The sequence below is a fragment of the Akebia trifoliata genome, chromosome 13 (assembly GCF_017979445.1).
Source record: "Akebia trifoliata isolate Shusen 1 chromosome 13, ASM1797944v1, whole genome shotgun sequence".
Classification (NCBI taxonomy): domain Eukaryota; kingdom Viridiplantae; phylum Streptophyta; class Magnoliopsida; order Ranunculales; family Lardizabalaceae; genus Akebia; species Akebia trifoliata.
In genome coordinates, this window is record NC_141387.1 from 25,184,855 (window position 1) to 25,210,922 (window position 26,068).

Here is a 26,068-nt window from a genome sequence, read left to right on the forward strand (position 1 = left end):
TCATCACGATTGGCATTCTACTGAGCCTCCAATCATTGGGTAAGTGTTAGATTCTCTTTGGCCAAAGTATCTATCTTCTGTTGCATCTCCTCCTGTCATTTCCTCATCTGAGTTACCAATTGGTCTTTAGCAATGGGAACGATAGGAAGGGTTTGCGGTTGATTGTTGTCGGAACAAGTTGATCTCCCCATCCTATCTTTCTCTTTCTGACAAGAAGACGAAATCGAATCAAAGTTTATTGTGTTTCCTACGGACAGCGCCAAAGATGTAGAGGTGATTTCTAGTTACCTTTGACAACTCAATTTCATCGTTTCGTTGAAAGCTTCTTGTTCCTCCGACTGAATGGTGGCACCAGTGTGGTACCTACCAAAATCCTCCGACGATCAAATTAGCTATCCGAAAACAATAATGAACTTTCAATCTCTCCAAAAATAGTCGATCATTTACCTCATGGACCTCCTCCTCTATTTATTGCGTTCCTTAGGGATCTTTTCATAATAGAAGTCTTTTCATGATCCCTGATCCTCAAGTATCTTCATACTGGAATCCCTTGCTTTTCAAGGAAGTTACCCTTTTGTAAGGAGTCAATACGGACCGCATCATCCCCCTTTGAGATTCTTGGGATGTCCCGCCAAAGCTGAAGGTCTGGGAGATTTGGTGTTTGCTATGTAAGTCTACCCTGCCCTACATTTTGGTTGGGCTGTCTTAGGTACCACTTTGAGCAGAGTAGAACTGCTCGGCTTAGTCTGTTTATTCTGCTCACATCTAAACACGTGTAGGGTTCAAATGCGTTACAGCTTTTACTCTCTAAATATCTCAAGGCATGATAAGTTAACTTTATTGTACAATTGGTCTTGCTACGTTTTGATAAAAATTGAATCTTGTAGAAATTCCTAAATTCTTCAAGATCAAATCACAATGAGTTAAAATCTTCTCAAGCTGAGCTGACAGTCCGAGTTAACAATAGCTCAACTCGTGAAGGACAAAGGTCTACCATGCCTCTATCAAATTGTTTTGGGAAAAGAGATTATTTCAAAATTTCGAGGGGTTAGCTTGCCATCTCGTTGAGTGAATAGCAAAGTATTCACTATTCATCAAAATATTTCTGGAAATGAATATTGATTTCCAACGAAATATATACATAAAGAAACCTTTGGTTAAAATCTAGTCTCAAGACAACAACAACAACCAAAAAAAACAAAATTAAACAAGAAGAGGAAACTAAGGTAAGTACATCCTTCCTACAGGAGCTGCTACTGGGCTTCTTTGTATCTTTCAGTAACTCTTCAAACCTCCAAACCAGATGACAATGTCAGAATGTTTCCCTAATATTCCAAATAATGTCTTTTTTCTGTCTATTATGATCCCCGTAACTTATTTCGGTCAGTTCATTCCTAACCCACGTCTCCTCTCAGCATGTAATCAAACATGGTAAACCATACCCACTTCAATGAGCGAGGTGTGTGGAACCCCAAGAGCTACTGCTGGACGCCGGCTATTCTGCCTCAAGAACCCATACACAATGTCAATTGCAAACTTCTTGACCAATGATGATGTATCTTTCGCAACTACACAAGTATGGCCCATCATGTAAGCCACTCCAACTTCCCTCGACTCAACTAGTTCATTCGCCTCCTCACACACTCCCACACCATGGAATCCAACATTCTTATGCTGATTCACAGCCAATGCCCCATCAACCATCTGACCCAATGGAGTTCCAATCACGGCCATCTCTCCTCCTTTGACCCCACATCCACTACCCTCATCAAATTCATGCTGCAAGAACTCTTCCACCTTTGCAATCAATTGGTTCTCGAATTCATAGATGTCTCTCCTTGCATCCTTATACCCGTACCGAATTACACATCTAAAGAGACGGAACTCGGGTGGGCCAATGCGGCTGACAAGAAACCTCTCACTAGCTGGTACTTTTGGAACTGTCATGATGTGTAGAGAGACAAAGATGAGGATTCGGTGGAAGGCGGGGAAGTTGGTGACAAAGTGAGCAAACATTGGTGGAACTCCAGATACAATGTTGGAGTAGATAAAACCGATTCCAGGGATACGAACTATTCCTAGGCTTGGTCCAAGGCTTAGTAGCTTGTCCAAGCAGACCTTGTTCTCCAACTCAAATGCTTGTTTTTTCGAAGTCCCATAGTGCCAGATAGACATTATAGACAATATTATCAAAGAGAGCATAAGAGGGAGCCAGCCGCCTTTGTTGATTTTCGTGAGGCAAGCAGAGATGTAAAGCAGCTCTATAGATCCAAAGACAACCACAAAACAGGTCGCCAAAAGGAACGCTCTCTTCCAAACAGTAACAATGACAAGAAACATTAAGCACGTGGTAACGAACATTACAGTGATCACAGCAAGGCCTGGAGAATAAACAGCATGCCATAAAAAAGTTAACAGAAATTAATCCATATTTTTTTAATATTTATCAGAAAATGTTCTTAACTTATTTTGACACTAAACTAGATTATCAGGGAGGAGTTCAAAGGTTAAACACAATTATCTAACATTAACCTTAAAATTTATGTCTTGAAAATGAGAATAAATAAATTGGAAAAAAAATCAGGAAGTATTGCACCAGAATCCATTCAGTACATCAAATGGGCGACTTTGATATTTGCAAAGGCTATTAGTTCAACTCAAGATGACTTGAACTAAATTGAGCTTTGGTACGAAAGTTTCCAAAACCGTAGATTTCTATGCACAAATGATTGGGTATTGGGAGTAAAAAGTGGATGTAGATATAACTTAACTATATATGTTCACAAAGACATCTGGAGTCTATACTAATACATGGACAATGCATGCAGATAAGTCAATGTCTGATTTTTGTGAGGACAATCTCCACACCATGCAGATCATCCCCACAAAAATGCAATCCATTAAGTAGCTAACAAGTTGAATAATCACAAATCATCCATTTACACCGTTAACTACATTGATGTCTAGAAGATGAGCTCGTCACCAAAAATCAGTCATTGAGCCAACTCCATGGCGGCCAATGGCTATCTGTGAACGTAGATGTCAATTTCCTGACTTCTAAGGATCCTTACCCACATATATATTACGGATAGATAGATGAGAGAGAGAAAACATACCATATGCATTACCAATCATAGTCGTATCTCTAAACCCAATCACAACAGCAAGACACAAGACCATCAAAATCCAGTTCACCTCAGGTATGTAAATCTGCCCATGTATTTGGCTTGATGTGTGTATTATTTTCACACGCGGGAAACATCTCAGTGCCCGACACTGGCTAATAATTGAGAAAGTGGCTGAAATTATTGCCTGACTTCCAACAATTGTTGCCAATGTCGCAATAATAAATACTGGCCAAAAGATAGCTTCTGTATAGAGCAAAATACTAAAAAAAATGAGAGAATGCTGCAAAAAAATATAACCAAATAATATGGGAAAATGTGAGAAGGGACTATAGATTCACCCTTTAAAACCAGAACCAGATATCACCATAAGTAGATAATATAATGACCCCAACAAACAAGAATATCATGAGTAACTAAAATCAAAGTTTAAAATATCAGAATGTATCGGTTGATACGTATCAGTACCAGCCAAGACCAATACGAAACATTGAATGTTTCGGGAAAGTATCAGGTATGTATCAGTATCGAATGTATCGGCCAATACAGTATAGTTTTTTTCATTAAACGAAACATTCAATTGATATTTTAAACCTCGAATAAAATTATGCAAGTACCGCTAAGTTGGAGAGCTGATAATTTGGATTTTGATATCTCTACCATTAGAGCTTCCATTATTTAAGATTTTGTGGTCATGAAAAGATAAAAGTTTATCAGAACCCAAAAAGTGTAATCCTTCCAAAAGTTTCCACGAGGAAATAAATAAAAATGCCCAATTGGGCTTGAAATTTGAGGTTAAATTTGTGAATATTCCCCTTTCTTCTAGGTAAAGATCTGAAGTGCACCACAGAGGGATTCATAAGTATGGACCTATAAAATTACATATAAATTTGGTGTTAACCATCAATCACATGAGGGTCCAGTTCCACAGCCAAAATTTTTGTCTTATATGGGTTAGAAGTTTCGTAATTGGCTGATTTTTTGTGAGGGTGATGTCCTCGCCAAACAGATCATCCTCACAAACAATCAGCCCATTCTGAAACTTCTAACCCCATCTAAAGTGGTTTACAAATTAACGGTAAAAATTGACGGTCCACAATTCTTCAACTTGTAAACTGGGGTTATAAGTGACAGAATGGGCTGATTTTTTGTGAGGATGATCTTCTCACCATAGAGATCATCTTCATAACTTTTCTGGACTAGTAGACAGCTGATGTACAATTTCAGAACATATAAAGATTGAAATCAAACCTGGGATGGCTTTGAAGAAGCTACTCTGAAGGTCCTGTTTGTGCTTAGCAAGATAAGAAGCTTCACCCATGTATGCTAGAATTAAGCAAGGATAAACAAGTCCTGTAAATGCCATCTGCCATCAAAAAACGTATCGCAACCAAAAATCAAGAAACATAAATAAAATAGTTACATGAACGATAAGAGTCTTAGTTGGAAGAGATCATAATGTTTGACAGAGAAACCACATTTGTTCCAAACAGAATACATATATTTTCTAAACTGTTAAACAGAAAGAATCGTACCCTGATTGAAAGCTTGGAGAAATGCCCAAGATCAGCAAACATAGCCTCTGCGCCTGATCAAGGAAACAAAACCGATTTTGTTATATCCACTCGGAGAGGATGGCGTAAACAAAGGATCTGAGTTCATAGGGGAGAATACCAACAGACCTGTAATACAAAGGACAATACCTCCAAGTGAATTCCATCCATATTTTCCAGCTGTTCTAAAAAAGTAATATACATAATATGGTGACAGAGCTCTGAAAATTTGAGGATCCCAACGGATTATGTTGTAAATGCCTACTCCACTAATGCAGAGTAGCCAACATATCAAGATTGGAGCGAAAAGAAAACCAACTTTATGTGTTCCATAGTGTTGAAGTGAAAAGAGCCCCACTAAAACAACACATGCAATAACCACAGTATAATCTGTGAGAGAGAAAATTAAGTCAGTGCCAATAAAGAAAGTCAATTGCAAGGGCTACATACGAACTACCACTTCTCCATAACACATGTGCCCTCCCTCCCCAACAAAAAAATAAAAATCCCTCCCCCAATATTCATTTGAATCCGACTAGCCTTACTAAGTTAGTACGGATTTCACCCTTACTAAGGGTCCTTGGGCTCACCTTGTGACATCCAAAAACATGATCTGGTTCTTCAGGGTTGCAGATGACAAAATTCTATGAATTTTGGAGAAAAAAAAACAAATACAAAAAAATTTATTTTTCACCGTTCAATTTTAATTTTAAATTTTGGAGTTAGGTGGAAGTTCGGTAGCCGTCCATTTTCAAAACCTTGGATCAATACCACAAGAAAAAAGTATTGAATTTTTTTTTTTTCAATGAAAACTAGAGGGCTGTGGTGTTGGATTGCTAATGTGGTATTCCATTTGAGCAAAACAACCCTTAGTAAGGAAGATGTTTCTCAATCCATTTTTAGTAGTAGAATTCATTAAGAATTGTAAAACAAAATGAGCTACTACCGATGTCTAGAGGCCAGATAAAACTCACAGTAGTGAAACATTCTTACAAGGTAGGGGAGTCTATCTATGATCATATTACCAGTATCCCCTTATCTCATAAGATGTGAATTTCGATTAACTTACTCTCGTGTAGATCTGGGACCTTAATTTTGATGCCATAAACTGCAGAAAGTACTGAAAACAAAACAGAGGAAATGCCACAAATTATTAGTAGTAGCACTCAAAGAACAGTGCTGATCGTTGAATTGGTAGCAATAACTGCATAATATTTTATAAATACATACTATAGGTGCAAGAATTTTCACATAAAATGGACTGTACATGTGTAAACTCAAGATACATGCTTCTTGATCCGACACCCAAGAAATGAAAGTAGTAAGTAATTGGGCATCAGGGTTTCTCACCTTAAAGCCTTCCATGTGGTACAATTCCATGAAAGCCACATGGAGCACCAGAAAGAATATAATCTAATATCAAAAAATTTCTCATTGAAAGATAGCTCATTAAAGATATTTTAGGAAATGAAATAGATCACTTCATTTTCATTGTAAAATTTAGATTAAAAACCCCAACTCCATTGATGAAAACCCTCCCTGTGTGAGTTGGTTTCCTCGATCTCCTTTCTGTTGATAGATTTAAAAATTTTATAAATAAAAAAAATAATCTTTTGGGAACAAACCACAATGCCTAAGGCCGAATACCAGTGCATCTAACTGGCCAATTCACTTGACGTATTTGATTAAGGCAATATGGCCAACTAAACAATCATTGCAGTCCAATCTCAACCATCTGAGATTGAGGCTTGTTCCCTAAGATCTCTCATGAAGTAGAACATAACCCAATGCAAAGTTCCCATAAAATTGGTTAGAACTTAGTACTACGACTACCCCGTAAAGTTTCTATAAAGTGTGGTTGCACACAAAATGTTTGCATAGTTCCTACAAGTAGGGTAAAAAACCCCAATCCACATGAAGATTCTATGAAGTAATGTTGTACCTAAAATTGCCCAAAGTTCCATGAGAACAACAACTAATTCCCCAACAAAGTTCCTATGAAGCAAGGAAGGTTCCCCAATTCTTTACTAAGTTTCCACAACACGATATATGATGTAGGGTAGAAACACAATCTTAGAGTTTATGTTAAAAATCTAGTTCTAAGGTGAAATCCCAAGAACTAAAAGTAATGAAAAATCTCTATGTCGAGCAAAACAGACTAGAAACTTCAATCTAGGTTTGAGATTGATGGAAATCAATCACAAACACTACAATTAAGAACCAAGATCGGGCTCTTGTGTTGAAAAAAAAATAAAGGAAGTGAAGAAAATTCTCTTCTTTTTTTCTTTTATTAATCAATCTTAAAAAAACTAGCTTCTAATTATAATCTAAAGAATAAAAACGAATTTTAAACATAAAACAAATTAGAAACTAACTAGGAAAAGAAACTTTCTAAAATTGAAATAGAAAGTAACTAGAACTACTTCAATAACTTAAAAAATAGAAACTCAATAAAAGAAAGAGTCCTAAGAGAAGTTGGACTAAGTATCATGGACTAGTCAAAACTTAGGTCAAATTGACTTAGTCAACCCGAGTTGACTTAGTCAATGCTGTTGATTTCTTTATTCGATGCATTTTAACTCAATCATAGGCATTAAGATAAGTGTCGGCAAGCCTATCTACATCAGTATAGTACCTAAAATCTTAGGGAAGTTCTTGCAAAGTATGATACAACTTATAATCCTCAAGAAGTTTCTAAGAGGTGGGTTTAAACCATAATCTCTTCCCTTTATCATTTATAATGCATGCACTAATGGAAGATCACCATCGTAGATCATGATACATTCCAAAATCAGAAAATTAATTTTACATATTAAAAACAATCAAACATAAAGAAATTAGCTCATGGAAATCTTATTCGTGCTTTCAAGGCAGTAAAACCCAACACAATTTTGGTTTTATTAGGCAATAGAAAGCATACCAGACATTGAAGGGGTTAGGACACCATCACCGATAACCATACTTGTCCCCAAAAGTACAACTAGCAGCAAAACAATGCGAGAACTGTGATTCTTCTCAAAGAACTGTTTTAGAAGCGAACTAGTTCTTGTTTCCTTAAGGCTATTTCCAGACTTGTACATAGATAGGTCCTCTTGTGAAGCATGGGAAGTGCTCAAAAGGCCCATCTTCGAGTGTTGGCAGAGTAACGAATACAAAGCAAAGGTTCCTCCTATAAAAGTAAGGCTTTATTAGGTCCTCAAAAAATCAACCAATGTTCTTCTATTTTTTCTATAAACAAAATCACTAAGGAGTCAGTGAAGCACCTTCGCCATTGTCATCAGCTCCTAAGACAAATATTATGTATTTGCAGAGAGGGATTAAAGTCAAAGTCCAGAAAATCAGAGAAAGTACCCCAAGAATCTCCTCTTCTTCCGCGAGACAGTTCAATCTCCCCGAGAATGTGCTTGTGTAGACATAGATAGGAGAAATACTAAGGTCACCGTACACAACCCCAAAGCTCTGATAGGCCAAAAACAGAGTAGTCTTGTATGCATTCTACAAGTAAGGCCAAACTTAAATCGATTAAATCCTGTATTAAAAAAAAAAAAAAACAAATTGTTGAAAATCCATGAGAAACAAAATCAAATGGTATGCCAAAATATTAGAGTGAACACGGCAATCCAATCAGAACAAAGCACAACTTACCCATCAATAAACAAGGTACAATAAAATATTCAAAAATCAAGCGTAGCAAATTATTATTAATTTTTATAGGTATATGTTGGAGAATTGTAGAAAATAAAATCCAAGTCAAGGAAACATTGAGAAACATGAATGAATCCACACATAATAAAAGAGGAAATTTATAACACAGGGAAACAAGAAATCAATTATGGTGATCTAAACAAAAATAAGAATCACAACCCATCTCTTTAAGGGAATGATACCCGGACATGAATAGAAGAGAAAAATTGCAATCCATGAGTTTGACACAAATTAAATACAATCCACAAGATAGACACCAAAATCATTAACAAATTCAAATATTATATATGAAAAATGCAATCATAGCTAACTAATTAGATCATTAGAAAAGAAAAAAAAAACACCGAAACTGAAATCCCATGAACTAACAAGTGAAATTATTCACATAAATACGTTAAAAAATCCAGTAACTGAAGCAAGAGACATTCAAACAGAAGATTAATTGATTTAATAATAGGAATCTCTTCGATTGAAACAGTCCATGATCACAAATCAGTAAAAATGAAAAAAAAAAGAGTCGAAGATCACCAAAACGTGAGTTATACATACTTCAAAGTTTACATCAAAAACATTGTGCACAAATGTCCTACAAATCTCAAATTCTACCCTCGATTCCAAAATAAAAACCTAACAAAGTCTGATAACCAAATAAAAAATACTAGTAAAAAAAAAAAACAGAATACTCAAACTCACAAAACGAGATTCCCGAGTCGAACAACCAGATTCCGGATCCATTTATCTCCAAACCCTAACCCAAACTTTTTCCAACTTTTGAATCGAATCCAAACTTTTTTTTTCTTTTTATTTCCCGATTCGGAAGTCAAAAAAAAAAAAAAAACCCAGAAAATTTATTCTGATATACACTCTATGTAATCAAATCTCGTCTTTTACAAATCAAAAATATAAAATAAAATAGAAACTTTGATTATGTGGAAGTAATTGATACGGACATTAATGTAAGGAGTTTTAAAGAATGGTTCTCTGAGTCTCACTCTCTCTTTCTCTCTCACTGTTTTATTTCTGTTTTAGAGAGAAGAAGCAGTTAAAGGACACGTGTCAAGTGAAGGGAAAGGGAAATGGAGGTCATGCGCCAAAACTTCTTTTTTTCGGGTTCTCATTTTTACCATTTCTCAAACTCTTAAGACTACAGATTTCAGACTTCAGAGAGTAGATTGTTTTAATTTAGACTTACCATCCATTTTTTTAAAATATTTGAAATACCCTAATTTTTTTAAATTATTATTGATATGCCCCTGGAACTCGGTCTTCTGTGATAGACCGATAAACAATGATCTCAATGCCCTCTTATTCAAACCGTTGCTATAAAAACCTCTCTTTTTTTCCCTTAAATTAAGTTGTTTTCAGTTCTAGTTTTTAACCTCTTCAAAACCTATCATCTTCAATCTTAAGACTATATATACGTTAATCTACACACTTCAAAGTAAGATAACATTTTTAAGAAAGTATAATATGAAAGAATTTTGGGTGAAATAATTGGTGTCAACTATTGGATTTCGATTTGATTTTTATGAGAATTATAATCGTCAAATATTTTTTTGTTCTGATTTTGATTCTCAAATTGATCAACCACAATTGAAATATAATAAAAAATTTCTCTTTAAACAATTTTGATTATCGATTCCTATCAATTTTTGTTCTCAATCTATTTAATTTAAAGAGACCCAAATTTAATAAGTTCGAAGAAAATGGATTCAGAAAATTAAAAAATCGACTGAGAATAGATGAGAGAGCTTGAAGATGACTGGTGGTCTGAACAAAAAAATGATGGATTTCATAGTTTGATGAGGACATTTAGGTCATTTAATATTAATGTATGAGAAAAGACTAAAGTTAAAGCCTCGTGTCATAAGTGTGAAATCATAGATAGACATCTCAAATACTGACAAAAAAAGGTGGAGTTATATGTCAAAATCACAAAGAAACTTTATCGAACGCAAGTGGCCAGAATTTGGCATATTTTATACTCATAGTAAGACTGCATTTCAATGTTACTCCAGTACGACTCTACTGGGGGTGCACATTGGATTAGGTAAATCTGATAATCGAACCAATCCGAAGTCTTTTGGATTATATTGGTTCGGATTGAGCATGGCTTGCTTTAGGTGCGGATTGTAAAAAAAAAATCCGATTGATTTCGTTCGATTCCAGATTAGGGATATAATAGAACCGAACTAATCCTAAGTATATATATTGTACTAATTTTTATATGCTTTAACAATAGATTTAAAAAAAATAACAATTTTCTCCTAATAAATTTCAACTTCCTTTCTATTTCATTTTATAAGTGTTTTGTGTCACACTCATATTTGAATATGATTCTAATATATTTTTTTCCCCTTTTTATTAATTACGGATCTTTGAATTATAAGAATTTCTTTATTGGATCACTCCCCCACTTGAAATATCCATGAAATTTTCATTTTTTTTAAATAAATTCCAGTAATTTTTTGTGCATCGATGTAAGATCGGATTAAGGATTTGTTATTTTTGTGTTATACGTGATGCTTTTTTATGTTCAAATAATAATTATGTTGATACATTGTTTATGCGTGATGTTTTGTTTAATATTTATTTTGTTTAGTTTTAAGTTTTAGCAATTTTAATTTTACTACTAAAAATAATAAGTATGAGAACCGAGATTCGATCCGAACCAAGGTTGGTTTGGATTGATTCGGTTCTATAGGGTAATTGGATTGGTTCGGTTCCAAATTTGTAGAATCGATCATGTTTGGTTCGATTCCAATTTTGCCAAAATCCGAACCATGTGCACCCCTAAACTCTATCATTTATTCCACCGGTTTATTAACGATACATAACCCCACTTTCTCTTTGCCATGTGGCATTAAAAAAAAAATCCATAATGTGCTTCAGGATTAGATAATCAAATATGAAAAAAAAAAAATTGCTTAAATCAAATGGATAGAAATCAACCATCACATAACTTTTGATAAATAAATCTTTTTGTGGATTATGAATTAGGGTTGTCAATGGATCAAGTACTCCTAATTAGATTAAGATCGAATTGAATTTCATTTTTGGATCTCAATATTAGGGTCCAAATCTGATTAATAATAATTTGATCGAGGTTAGATGGGATAGAATTTAATTTGATATTAAAAAAAATATGAATGAACTTCAAATCCTAAACAAATACATCATGGAAGAGAAAATTCAATAGTCAAGATTTATTTTCTAAATGAGTATTAAGGAGATATACATCACCGTGATATGTTTAAATTCTCACAATTAGATTTCAAGTTTACACAATTGAGTTGGGATAACCGTTGAACCATCGATTTTTTTTTAATAATTCTAAAATATATAAGGTCTTCAATTCAAGTCTCTTCATTGGTCATTCTTAAGGATTATGACTTAGTTGGCATGCGTGCTTTGTAAGGTATTATTGGATGTAAGTGATTTGAGCGAGATATGGTGCTTCTAGAGGTTAGTTGTCTCACCCTTGCTAGTTGGACGTACAGATCTGGACACCCTTATCATAAAAATAAAATAAAAAATTATAAGATATAAAACATTTTAGATTTTTTTATCATACATAAAGTTTTGAGGAGAGTATAATTTCATTACATATATTTATTTACAACTGTTGAAATTTGATTACAAAAACTCTCTTAGTGTATCAAGTTTGTTACCTGAACCTTATTTTAAGAATTAGACTAGCATGACTAACTTAGTAAGATTTTAAATATTACTAAGGGTAGTTGGGCACACATGGATTATCAAATTAATAATCAAACAGTACAGACTTCTAGATTTTATGGAAAAACTCAAATTTAATAGAAAACATTCAAGAAAAAAAAAACTTTTTGAACTTGGTCGGAAGTGTTGAAAATGGATGTTTACCAAGCTCCCAACTTTAAAATTAAAAATCAAAATTAACCTCTTTTTTTTTTTTCAAAGTTCTTAAAAAAATCTCCTTTATAATCTAGTGTGCCATTAGATCATATTTTTGAGTGCCACAAATTGATGTAGTTAGAATCTACTCCAAAGTATGTTAAGTCACAAAATAATCCCATGAATTTGAATTTTATGATGTGGATCCGGACTTCAAGGATCGCTCGGTAACAAACTTGATAAAGTGAGGTTTGGTGGGTAACAAACTTCATAAAGTCAAGTTCCCCTTGAGTTGTCAACACTCCAAAGGGAGTTTTTGTAATAAAAGAGGGAGTTTTTGTAATAAAAGTGCAACAGTTGGATGTCGGTAAATCTCTCTTTATTTAATGAGTGGCGTTCGGAAGTCCTAAAGAGAACCAAACATTGTGCTAAACAGTTTTCAAATATAGGGGTTAGAGGTTTTGAAATGGGCTGATTTTTTGTGAGGATGGTCTCTATGATGAGGAGATCATCCGCACCAAAAATCAGCCCATTTCAAAACTTTTAATCCCATCAAAAGTGATTTACAAAAATCGGACGGTGCACGATTCTTCAAATTGTAAATTAATGTTAGAAGTTTCGGAATGTGGTGAGGATGATCTTCTCACCATGGAGATCATCGTTACAAAAAATAAGCCAATTCCGAAGCTTCTAATCTTTATTTTGAAAAATGTTTGGCTCTTTTTAGGGTCTTCGAACACTTCCCTTATTTAATATCATATTACTATATTAATAAAAAAAAATTAAAAAAAAATAATTTAAATAATAAGTATAAGTAATTCTAAAATTCTGTAATAAATATATAATTGGATCCAACCAAATTGAGCGAAGACCCGCTCAAATCCAACCAATTGGACAAACTAACTTCCTGTCTTATATGATATCCATTGGTTTTTTAAAACATTGCGTCTGCCACGTGGATAAAGTTACTCAACTCCTGGAACATAGGATCTAAGTGAATAATGAAGCAGATAAGATACCATTAACGGCTTAAGTATTTTAATTTTCTCGTGATATTTTGAAATCATATCTCGTACTTTAGAGTCTGAGAAAACTATAATTACGGAGAAGAGGACAAGTAACAATGACGTGAAACAGAATCAGTTTCATTATAACGGATTGTTTAAGGTAGAACACTGTCGTACGGAAACTCTATGCTTCACATTGATAACAGCCGTGCGATCAATGATTGTTGAGCTTTGTTAGTGTCATTATTAGACAAACGGTAACCACGTGGAATACACGTGTCCTTAGGTGATGCGGCTGCTTTGAATAATTTCATCATTGTTAATAGAGGTTCTGTAAGTCACAAAGACTTTTGTACGTAACATATGGTCACTTCAGCATTATTCTTTTAAAAAATATATATTAATTGGGAAGGGCACGTTATTGCACGTGTTTCACATACGGGCATTAATTAATTAAAGAAAAATTATATTGTCACACTAACTTTTGCTAAGAGCACTCCAATTCATATGTCAAATGGTGCTCTTAGTAAAAGTTGGCTTGGTAATAGAGGCTATCTAGTTAAATTATGTTTTTAACTCATGATTACTTAAAATGATAGATTGGCAATTGTTTTGTACTCAATTTTTCATAAAATAATGTTTTAGAAAACTGTTTTGGAACACAAAAAAAAATTGTCCAATTAGTTAGACCAAAATCCATGATTGGTCCAAATAATTTGTCCAATTGACCGTACCACTCAATTTGGTTGGACTGATACGTATTTATTTAATTAAAAAAAAAGTATAAGCACTTATAAAGATATATCATCTTTAGTGCTGATTTTCGAACTAGAAAGCCTTCACTCAGTCAATACTTGGTTGATGTGGCATAGACATGGAACCATAGATATTTCCCCTTGGGATACATAACTACAATCCCCATTAAAAATTTTACTTCTGTATCTCGAGAAAAAAGAAAAAAAACTATGATTTGTGTTTGAGCTACATCATCTGAGTATTGACCGAGGCAAGACTTTCTAATTAGAAAATCATTATTCTTATAAAAATTGATTTTTAGTTTGTGATAAATGGATCTTCTCTAGAGATTGATTAAAAGTAGGCCGCTTCTAATTAATGGTCCTTCATTAGCTATTTATAGGTTTCTTTCCATAAAATCTAATTTAATAGTTTTCATAGGATACGTCCCTCTCATGATCTTTTATAAGTTCTTAAGAATATGAAAAAATTACTCAAACGATCTTGGCAAAGGGATTTTTTTCTTAATAATCCATAAGTTTTGGGTGGTTTCTTAATAATCTATTTAGTAAACTTTTCTCTTTCTAAATAGTTGCTAAACCTCATCTCCCACATTTCTCACAATCGAATATCCTAATTGTAGACACCCCAATTTGGGGCCCTCACTCGAAAGGGCCCAAAAATAGTAATTTTCCAATAAAATTGGCAAACGGGCCTCGAAAGCCCGAAACATTAAAATCTGACATTTTTGTCAAATCAAAGCCTTTAACACCTCTCAATAGGTTAGTAGGTCCACCAAAAGGATTCGGCAAGCTCCCATCTACCCCGATCCATTCAAAATATCGATTTTCCAACAAGTTAGGCAAACGGACCTCTAAGGCCCAAAACATTAAAAAATGACAGTTTTGATTAAATCGAGGCCCCTAAGACCACCCAATGGTCTAAGGGACCCATCAAAAGGGTTTAAGCCCTCCTACACTTGTTCAAACCTCACCACTCCGCCTTTGTATCTAAGAATACCCGAATGCTTGATAAAAATTTTCAGTGGGCCTAAAAAGGCCCAATTTGCCAACACGTGGCATTTTTGATCAAATTAATGATCGTAAAAATCTCAAAAAAATAAAAAAATAAAAAATGTGAGACTTGGAATGCCAACCCCTCCTCTACTCCCACCGCTCCACCTTCGAATCCGCAAACACCCTAAACACTCTAAAACTCACAAACCCTCAACCCTTTGCTAAATTAATTTCGCACCTTACTCCTAACCTAAAAATCAATCCCACATCATCTAAAATCTAGACCAACTTAACCTCTCAAAATCATTCCTAAAAATAACCCCAATCAATTCTTAAAGCCCAAAACTACTTCCAAAACCCAAGCCCAACACCTCAAAGCCCATAAAATCCTACCCATATCGAATTCATTATTCAACCCACAACCCTAACCCATTATCCATTACCTACATCAACCAATCATCTTCTCAACATCAAAAGATGACACATGTCATCACCACCCTTCACCTCCCTCATCTAATCACCTACCCCCATCACCATTCTCTAAATAATCCATCTAACCCACATCACTGTAGACACCCCATTTTTGCACTCGCCTGATTAATCAACTCGTCAACCCGATTGCAATGATTCCCAATGATGGATGTATATTCCATTGCTTTATTTCGTTACCAGAAATGTTTCAGAAATCCGGATGAGGTATCTCAAATTGACAAAACCTTAGAAACCACGCTACGTTAGGAAAATACAACCCCAGAAACATAGAAATCATCATCTTGCAGATCAAAAAGAAGTTTCACGATAAAAATTACTAAAAATTGACCAAATTACCAAAACACCCCTAACATCAAAACAACCCTAGAACCTACGTTACGATTAGGAAAACTCATTAAAACACATAAAATAACAAATCAAAACCAAATAAATCATTTCGCCAATTTTCACAAAATTTAACAAAATTACGAAAATGCCCCTCATAAAGTTCATGACCATTTCACACACAAAATATCATAAATGAAACAAACTAATATTTCCATTGAATTCCTTACAAAAAATCGATTCTAAAACATCCTAGAACATTAAAAACTGACTTGAAACGTGAAAAGTCCTCTCCGGGGGTAAAACGGTAATTTCACAATTTTCATAATTAAAATATTCGAAATTAATAAATAAAACATTAAATAATTAAAGTGAAATATTAATAAAATTAATTTAAAAATTAAAACTAAAAAAATCGATCAATCGAACTTTCAGGTAAAATTGTTGAGGGTTCGTGGGATATTTCTTTAAGGACCCCTCCATTTGGGGGTCCAAAGAATTAAAGAAATAATGGAGGAGGGGTCTCCAAAATTAAAAGTAAATCAAGCAAGACTAAAGTCAAGGTATTAAAGTCAATCAAGTGAGACTAAAGTCAAAATTAAAGTCAATTAAGCAAGACTAAAGTCAAGATATTAAAAGTCAATCAATTAAGACTAAAGTCAAAACATTAAAAGTCAATCAAATAAGACCAAAAGTCATAATAGAGTTCTAATTAAATAATAACTCAATCTAATAGAGTTCTAATTTAAAAACAATTCTACCTAAAACAATTCTAATTAAAACACAATTCTACCTAAAACAAGTCTAACTAAAACACAACTCTAATTAAAAAAGCTCTAATTAAACACTAACTCTATCCAAATCAACCCCTAAAAAACATCTATAAATAGAGGTGCTCAGACCCTATTTTCGTATCAAATCATAAACCCTAAGAGAAGTAGGTCTAGAAGCTCTCCTAGCCCCCCATAAACCCTAGTTTTGGAGTCCCAACTCCTTACCTAACATCCCTTCTTCGATTTTAGCCTTAAAAACACATAAAAACCTTCCAAAAACACTTCAAAATCCACAACAAACTTGAAGAATTCAAATCCAAGAAAGTAGAGATACCTTGCCTCGGAGATCAGGAATCAAATCCGGAGACAGAACGAAGCAAAGAGTACAGTACAAGGAGCAATTTCTGTCAGATCTGAGGGAACAAAGTCTTTGCTATCGGAAAGGTATAATTATTTATTTATTATTATTATCTAGGTTTTTAGTAATGTAATTTATTTGGGAAGTTAGTAGAGACCAGCTTTGGCCGGGCGGGGTTGGTGCCTAACACCTTCCAACCCCGTAACGTGATCCCCGGACTCTTTTTCTCTTTCGTAGATTAGTTTGCCTTTTATAGAGTCAGTTTAGTTCCTAGAACTTAACAACTAGGTGGCGACTCCCAAACATTAAGGGTCAAAAGCGGATCCGCACACCCTGCGGATCGAGGACGCTTTCAGTGGCGACTCCACTGGGGATCATTGAGGATCAAACTTGAAAAACCCAAGTGTGGGATACATTGCTAGTAGGACCTTTTTTATTTTATTTTATTTTTATTTTTAGTTATTTTTTTATTTGTTTATTTGTTTTTTTATCATTCTCTTTGGCCTAATTATGGATCATTTGTTTGGATTTCGAATACTTTATTTTAGCACAGTTTCATAGTTCAAGCTATGATCATTCGGACTGACCCTAAATAATGCAGGATGTCAAGAGGATAATAGTGTGAAAAAATGGTTGTTGAACCATTCTCATTATTTGATTTATTTTATATTTTTTGATCGCATTATTTTTTTTTCTTGGCATTATTTGGATTGATTTTGGATAGGTCATTTTGGAGTATCATTTTTTATGATTCAATCTAGGGTCATTTTGGGATGACCCTAAATAATGAAAGATTCAAGTTGACATATATTGAGGATGGAATGATGGTGGTTGTGATGAGAGTTATGATTATTTAAAAAAAAAAAAAATTTGGATGATTTTTGGTGCGTTACTAAGCATAAGCGGTGAATTGTGAAAAACATATTTGTGAGTAATGCAGTAAGAAACGAAAAAATTGCCTTTTTTAATGTTGTTTGTGATGAAGAGAGGATTTCGGGAAAAAAAAATCAGAAAAAAAAATTATAAAATTTTTTTTTAAACGTGGTGTGCCATTAGCAGAAAACAGCTTTTGCTGTTTTTATCTCCTTCTCCATGTTTAAAAAACGAAAAAAAACCAGCAAACAACAGAGAACGTTTTTTTTCTCTCTCTCTCTCTCTCTCTTCATCTTGCTTGCAAGGAATCCAACAAAGAATCACATGTATTCGGTTGGGAATTATCGAAGAGAGACCGACCCAATTTGGAATTTTGGAGAGGGGAATAATGGGTTTGTTCGTAATAAATTCGAGTGATGTTGCTGCTGGTTTTCTGGGCAGAACAAAAAAAAAACCCTCTTTTCATTCTCTGATTTCTTTCACACAGAAGAGACATCAAAGAAAAGAGTTTTTCATAAATTAAAAAAAAAATTTCTCTGCGTATTCGATTTGGATCTATAGTTCAAAATCTTGGAACAACAGAGTAGAAAGCTATGAGCCTGATGGGTGGATCGTTTGAAAAGATGACTTTGATCAACGATTCGATTTCAATTGATATAGAATTAAATCGATCGGATTGGATGACTACGGACTGATTCGAGTTGGGCGATGGTTTCTTCCTTACTATCTCCCTTCTATCTTTTCAATTTGCCTTGAGTCTTCAGAATCCCTTCCAATCGAAACTCCGAACCAATAATCTTGATTTCAGACTCAGTTTTCGCTCAAATGTTAGGGAAATTCTTGAACTCGAACCCGATTTGGGTGTAGTAGCAAACCAAATCGAATCGGTCGTAATATAGCTCTCATTCTCAACCACATCAGCAGTCGAGCTAGATAGGACGTTGTTAAATTCATTTTCTTATAATGGCAGTGGAGTGGAAAAGCCGATAAGAGTATCGTAATGGCGTTCAACTTCCAGCTCAGATCGATCTACGTCTCTCTCTTTCTTAAATTAACGCTTCTGTATCAGAAAATAGGAGAGAGGAAAAGAAAATAATTTTGTATTATTTAAGAGTGGCTATGGCCACACCAATTTTTACCAACACTGTATCGGGTTTTTTGGGTTTTGTTAAAAACAAGAAAAGAAAAGGGGTTAACAGGAACATATCAATGTTTTTATAATAAAAAAAAATGAGATTACTGTCTGCTTGAGTTTTAAATTACAAAAACTTTTCTACTCTATCAAGTATATTAACAAACCATGGCTGAGGCTCACATTTGCCATACTTTTTATTAAGTTTGTAACTCAACAAACTGTTGAGATGGGAACATGACCCACACCACACCAAAGTCAGTTTTGCTATGCGAATTGCAACTTTTGAAAAAAAAATGTATATCTTTTTATCAACTTTGTTGCACATCAAACTTATATTGGAGCCCATTTTTTTTTAATAAAAAAATAAAATTCAAATTTGCAATCCCATTCTTGAGATTAAATATTTGTTCAATCCGGTGTAACAATGTGAGTCTCACTCATTGGTTAGTTAATGGCATTCAAAAGGGAAAGATATCTCACCAACTCAGTAAGATTTCAAATCTTGCTAAAGGTCTTTGACCTCTCCACGTGGCAGCAACATTCTAAAAAAAAAAAAAAAAGAGAGGTCTTGTTACGTTTGTTGGTAAAATAAAAATCAATTAAAAAAAAAATAAATTTCAAAATACTCCTCATCAACAACTATCATCCTATTTTTCGATTCAAGATACATTGAAATTTCAAATTATTTTGGGCCACCCGAAATAACCCTTGATTGGAATACATAAGGAAATAATGTTGGATTAAATGCTTGTTTCTAACATGGATATATGCTTGATATGCTTATCTTTAATCATGTGATTTGAATAGTTTTGATCTTGATTAAGTGTTCATGTGATTGGGATAGTATTTATTTTGATTAAATATTCATGCAACTCATGTTATAATGATTGGATTGATTGAGCCTATGGCCCCATTTGTTTGAAAAGACCCCGGGCACACCCCACCCTGTTTTGCATACACCACATGCACGTTTATTGTTTTACCCACTTACACGTCCCATATAGCCAACGTGGCACTAGTGCGTGGCCCGGTCTCCTCGGAGATGAGACGTCATTCATGAAAACCACAACTCCAGTCACGTACCTTAGGGTATATCAAACTGGGGGCATTAATACCGTCTGATCAGGTGATTCTGAAAGATTTATTGATGCACCCAGGCTGGAGCGACCTGAGCCTTTGACCTATTGTAAGCCACATAGTCACATGTCCCGATTGCCAACGTAGTACTAGTACGTGGTCGGTCCCCTCGTGGGATGCCAAACCATTTATGAAAGCTACAACTCTTGACTCGTACCCGTAAGTATAAAAGATAATCTAAGTATATCAATTGCACTTCTTGGTCAAAACCGGTGCCTAAGCAAGATCTTGCTCCGTTGTACCCTACTGTACGAGGGGGATAGACTACATCTATTCTAGACGAGAGGTATTTAAGTGGGCCCTTGCTCAGCATTGTGCGCCACCTCTCAACTTGAGATCGAACTGGCTGTTTTTGGCTTCAGAGAAGTGAGTTGAGGTTTTAGATTATCACCTATACGGTATATCAAACCAAGTCACCACGTATCGAAAGGTATATAGGTGTGCTTGGGCAAGGGTGGCCAAATAAAAATGCATTGCACGTAGTAAGCTTAGAGTCTAGAAACCTTCCCTATAGGTCACGACTCGAACTTATCGTGGGTGTTCCCGGGTTGTTTATTGAATGGAACGTTTGGATCGATGAATATATATATGGATGTATGTGAATGATGAGATCAGGAATGCATGGTTGTCCTCAAGGATCAAAAATTTTGTTTTAGAAATTAAAATGGGTGCACCGACCCAATAAAGAATCCATCATTTTACAATAATGACCCAGTCCATTTCGATCCAACAATTATGATGGGTCGAGCCATTTAAATTCAAATGAAAATCAAATTATGTTCTAAATTCGGATTCCAACCCATCTTCAAAGAAGAAAAATGGTTTACAAAATGAAAGTATTTTCCAGAAGTGAAAGATTTTCCAAAAGGAAATGTTTTCCAAAAAAAAAAAGTTTTCTAAAATAAAATATTTTCTAAAAAAAGAAGAGGAAGAAAAATATTTTTCAAAAAAAAATTGATTTACAAAAGATCTATTTTTGCATAAAAAATTATTGAAATTAGATTTGTGAAAATTATTATTCAATAAAAATAAAAAATTTTCAATAATTTTTAAGAGTGCAACATAATTATTTTTCTTCTGAATAATCATTGGATGGATGATTTTTTTTTATGGATTGGTGCACAAAATTCAATAAAATCTCAGGGTTCATTTAAAATGTTATCAAGGGGGTGACACTGAAATTGGTTAAATTCACCTTCAAAGAGGTTTAAAGATTATCATTGTATCTAAGCTCAATCGTCCATCGTTTAGCTAGGGTTGTAAATCCGGTCAGTTAGAGTAAACGTTAATATCAAGTCAACAGTCATAAATGACCTCAAAATTTCTCAACATCATCCAGTTGTTCTTTAAAGATCATAGTGCTTCAATCCTACCGGTTGTAAGCAATGTCTCAGTCCTAATCAAGCCTGTTGTGGGTAGTTGTATTGAGTTTTTATGAGTTATTTGAGTTAGCTCGAGTCCAATTTTTCAATGTCATATTTTCTTTAAATCGAGTCTATTCTTTTTTTACTGAGTCAAGTTAATTTGTCAAGTCTATAGAGGTGTCTGTCGCCCCTTCTGAATTTGATTGGATAAAGAAAATTTTTGAATACCTCGAGCGCATTGACGAATTAACTTATAATCTAGCTTTAAGGATATATTTTTCTCCTGAACAAGAAGATAAGAGTCGGACTAAAGAAAGCAAAGGTCATTGACCTCGGAACAGAAATAAATTCCTAAAGAGATTCAAATAGAAACCATCCTATCCCTAGAGGAACACAAGGGGATAATGAATTTTCTCAGAATTTTCAAAAGACTTGTTCGTTTGGGCCTATGAGGATATGTTAGGTGCAAGCTTGGGTGCTGTTCAACATGGAATAGATGCTCACTTGATGAGATGAAAATATCGATAGAGATGTTATAAAATATATCAGTACTATCCTCACTACATATTGAGTTGCAAATCACATATTATCAGTCAATATGGGGGTACCATTTGAATTGATCCCTGATGATGGGTTATAATTCAAAGTCAAGGATTACCCTGTGTTCAAAGTTCAAAATCTCACACCATAAATCATCTTCGTACCGCCCTCAGACTAACGGAGCAGTTGAAGCAGCTAATAAAAATATTAAAACTATCCTCAGGAAAATGTGTCAATCACATCGAGATTGGTCAGAAAGACTGCCATTCGCATTATGGGCATATCGAATCTCAGTTCGATCATCCACTGGAGCTACTTCCTACTCCTTAGTGTATGGCATGGAAGCAGTCTTGCCAATTGAAATGGAGATTCCATCTCTCAGGGTTTTGTTAGAAAATCAGTTGTCAGAAGCAGATTGGGTTCGCCAACGGTATGAAGAATTGAATTTGATCGAAGAAAAACGACTAAGAGCATTTTACCACGTGCAAGCTTATCAAAGAAGAGTCGCCCGTGCGTTTGACAAGAAAATCAAGGCCCGTCACTTACAAGTCGGGGATTTAGTACTCAAAGAGAACAGGGCACCTATTTTTGATCCTAGGGGGAAGTTCAAACCAAATTGGGGAGGTCCGTTCATTGTCAAGGAAATATTACCAGGAAAAGCTGTCAGACTTCAAGATCATGATGTAATCGAATTACCGAAACCAACCAACCTTGACCAAATCAAACGGTACTACATTTAAGGAGGCCATCTTTGGCCGAATCAATCCTCATATTACCCAGTTACCCAGTCCAACATATCCTTTCTCATCCCCTTTGCAGCCTTTTCAAAAAGAAAAATTATGCCTTTTTCTTTCTCAGCCCGATCACCTAACCTAGGGGAGGGAAGATTCGAACTACGTTTTGGTCTGATCCCAAAATTCTGGGGTACGTAGGCAACCTGAGAAGTTACTTCAGACCAGACTACATCAAAATAAAAAAAAATCTATTTCCCCACACAATAAAAAATCAAGAAAAAATTTCAAAAGAAAAAGAAATCCAAAATGGGGAAGAAGATTTAAGGAAAAAGAAAATAATTTAAAAGGAAATGCCACACAAGGGGCATTTGGGTTTTTGAGCCTCAAAATTTCTTTCTTTTTATACTCAGTCCTAAGCCTACCCATGAAAGTCCTCCTAAGTACCGTGCGAAAAGTCAAGGAAGATAGCAAAGCATGATCAGACAGCAACTCCAGAAGTTCAGATAGGAAGAAAAGAAAAAGAAGATAAAAAAATGATGAAGCCTGCTAAGTTGAAAACCCGAAAAGGGCGACTTAGGCAAAAATTAAGGCAAGCTCGCAAGGTTGAAAATCTGAAAGGACAACTTTGGCAACAATCAGAGCTGAGAAAAAAGAAGAAAAAAAGCTAGCCAAATCGAAAACCTGAAAAGGCGATCTAGGCAAAAGTTAGAGCAAGCTTGATAGATTGAAAACCTGAAAAGGCGATCTAGGCAAAAGTTAGAGCAACAAAGACAAAATAGAAGAAAATCCCAAGCTGAGAGCGGTCCGAGCTGAAACATCAGAAGTCCGAATAACCAAGTTCAATACTTAGCTTAAACCAGGCATAGACTCAGAAGCCACAAGTATCTTGTCTACGATCGATCTGAAAAATTTTACTTCCCCAAGTGAACCAAGGGAGATAAGGGTGAATTCTATGATGAGTCTCGAAAGGAAATAATTTTGTACTCTTGAGCCTGACTCAAAACCTTCAATAAAATTAATCAAAATTAAAAGTTGAGTCTTTATTGCGCTTGTGGTAATCAATTATTTCAAACCTTCATACAAGGGGCATTTTCTTTCTTTTTTAATGTAACTTTTCCCCCTTATACTAGGGGCATTTTTTTGCATGATGTGTTCAATTATTTTCAAGGCCATGTTCATTGTCAAACTAGGGGCATTTGTTTTTGAGCAATGTTAATCCTAAAAGATAATGAGAACCCCAAACTTAAGGTTACCCTCTTGATAACAGTTTTTCGAAAAACTCTTGAGGTTCAAGAGAAATAAAAACTCAGGTTTTAAATTCATAAAACTTTTTGATATATTCTTGAGGTTCAAATAAAAGCATTTTGGATCTCACATAGGAGATATGGCATTCTTTCGTTCTCCAGATTCTTTTTCAGATCCAATCATTCTTGGAATCAATCATTTCTCTTCCAGATTCATTATCTTCCAGATTTTTTCGTTCTCCGGTTCGTTCTAATCAGTTTTCTTCAAAATTCATTCATTCTTCTGCCAGTTTTGTTCAGTTTCCGCCAAGGGTTAACTTGGATTTTGCTCAGTTTCCGCCAAGGGTTAACTTGGATTTTGCTCAGTTGCCGCCAAGGGTTATCTTGGATTTTGCTCAGTTTTCGCCAAGGGTTAACTTGGATTTTGCTCAGTTGCCGCAAAGGGTTAACTTGGATTTTGCTCAGTTTCCGCCAAGGGTTAACTTGGATTTTGCTCAGTTTCTGCCAAGGGTTATCTTGGATTTTGCTCAGGTTCCGCCAAGGGTTATCTTGGATTTTGCTCAGTTTCCGCCAAGGGTTATCTTGGATTTTGCTCAATTTCCGCCAAGGGTTATCTTGGATTTTGCTCAATTTCCGCCAAGGGTTATCTTGGATTTTGCTCAGAATCCGCCAAGGGTTATCTTGGGTTTTGCTCAATTTTTGCCAAGGGTTATCTTGGATTTTGCTCAGTTGCCGCCAAGGGTTATCTTGGATTTTGTTCAGTTTCCTCCAAGGGTTAACTTGGATTTTTCTCAGTTTCCGCCAAGGGTTATCTTGGATTTTGCTCAGAATCCGCCAAGGGTTATCTTGGATTATACTCAGATGCCGCCAAGGATTATCTTGGATTTTGCTCAGATGCCGCCAAGGGTTATCTTGGATTTTGCTCAGTTACCGTCGAGGGTTTTCTCAGAGTTATGCTCAGTTTTACTCAATTATGCTCAGTTTATACTCAAAATTTACTCAGTTTCACACAGTGCACACACTTGCACATTTGTTCTTTTAGTCAAGGAGAATTCTAAAATTCAAGGATCTGACACCATCAGTGATAGTTTGCGCTCAAGGACCTGACAATCTTTTAATTCGGGGAGAGTTTACCCTTAAGGATCCGAACACCTTGACGAATTGCTAAATCAGGCTGCAAAATGAACTGTCACTAGCTTTGGCATTCAGATATCGCACTATCTACCAAAATAGATTTGCTATCTAGTTTGCTTCAACCCTCTGCCAAAGAGGGGCATCTGTAGACACCCCATTTTTGCACTCGCCTGATTAATCAACTCGTCAACCCGATTGCAATGATTCCCAATGATGGATGTGTATTCCATTACTTTATTTCGTTACCAGAAATGTTTCAGAAATCCGGATGAGGTATCTCAAATTGACAAAACCTTAGAAACCACACTACGTTAGGAAAATACAACCCCAGAAACATAGAAATCATCATCTTGCAGACCAAAAAGAAGTTTCATGATAAAAATCACTAAAAATTGACCAAATTACCAAAACACCCCTAACATCAAAACAACCCTAGAACCTACGTTACGATTAGGAAAACTCATTAAAACACATAAAATAACAAATCAAAACCAAATAAATCATTTCGCCAATTTTCACAAAATTTAACAAAATTACGAAAATGCCCCTCATAAAGTTCATGACCATTTCACACACAAAATATCATAAATGACACAAATTAATATTTCCATTGAATTCCTTATTAAAAATCGATTCTAAAACATCCTAGAACATTAAAAACCGACTTGAAACGTGAAAAGTCCTCTCCGGGGGTAAAACGGTAATTTCACAATTTTCATAATTAAAAAATTCGAAATTAATAAATAAAATATTAAATAATTAAAGTGAAATATTAATGAAATTAATTTAAAAATTGAAACTAAAAAAATCGATCAATCGGACTTTCAGGTAAAATTGTTGAGGGTTCGTGGGATATTTCTTTAAGGACCCCTCCATTTGGGGGTCCAAAGAATTAAAGAAATAATGGAGGAGGGGTCTCCAAAATTAAAAGTAAATCAAGCAAGAC

General features: G+C 34.9%; 1 protein-coding gene across 3 annotated transcripts; it reads right to left on the reverse strand.

Moving 5' to 3' along the window:
• Positions 1-1,069: 1,069 nt before the first annotated feature.
• LOC147388118 (putative potassium transporter 13) lies at positions 1,070-9,482 on the reverse strand. 3 transcript variants are annotated; one of them, XM_086420862.1, is made up of 9 exons: positions 9,334-9,482; positions 7,942-8,173; positions 7,599-7,847; positions 5,748-5,798; positions 4,808-5,068; positions 4,661-4,713; positions 4,377-4,491; positions 3,117-3,371; positions 1,070-2,381 (listed from the first exon to the last, which is right to left on the reverse strand). In XM_086420862.1, exons 3-9 carry the CDS (start codon positions 7,801-7,803, stop codon positions 1,423-1,425), a joined length of 1,899 nt encoding a protein of 632 aa, XP_086276988.1. In that variant the 5' UTR covers positions 7,804-7,847; positions 7,942-8,173; positions 9,334-9,482; the 3' UTR covers positions 1,070-1,422. The 3 variants fall into 3 exon arrangements, with proteins under 3 accessions (XP_086276988.1, XP_086276986.1, XP_086276987.1); XM_086420860.1 differs by having other exon boundaries at positions 9,077-9,456; XM_086420861.1 differs by having other exon boundaries at positions 7,942-8,207; positions 9,077-9,448.
• Positions 9,483-26,068: the final 16,586 nt, after the last annotated feature.

Excerpts from the sequence above, each read along its gene's own strand:
- LOC147388118 (XM_086420860.1), bottom strand. The coding sequence starts at position 9,118 with ATGGATCCGGAATCTGGTTGTTCGACTCGGGAATCTCGTTTT. Across the intron at positions 7,848-7,941 it reads AGCTGATGACAATGGCGAAG|GAGGAACCTTTGCTTTGTAT; the intron begins GTGCTTCACTGA and ends TTACTTTTATAG. Across the intron at positions 5,799-7,598 it reads CCTAACCCCTTCAATGTCTG|TACTTTCTGCAGTTTATGGC; the intron begins GTATGCTTTCTA and ends TTTTGTTTTCAG.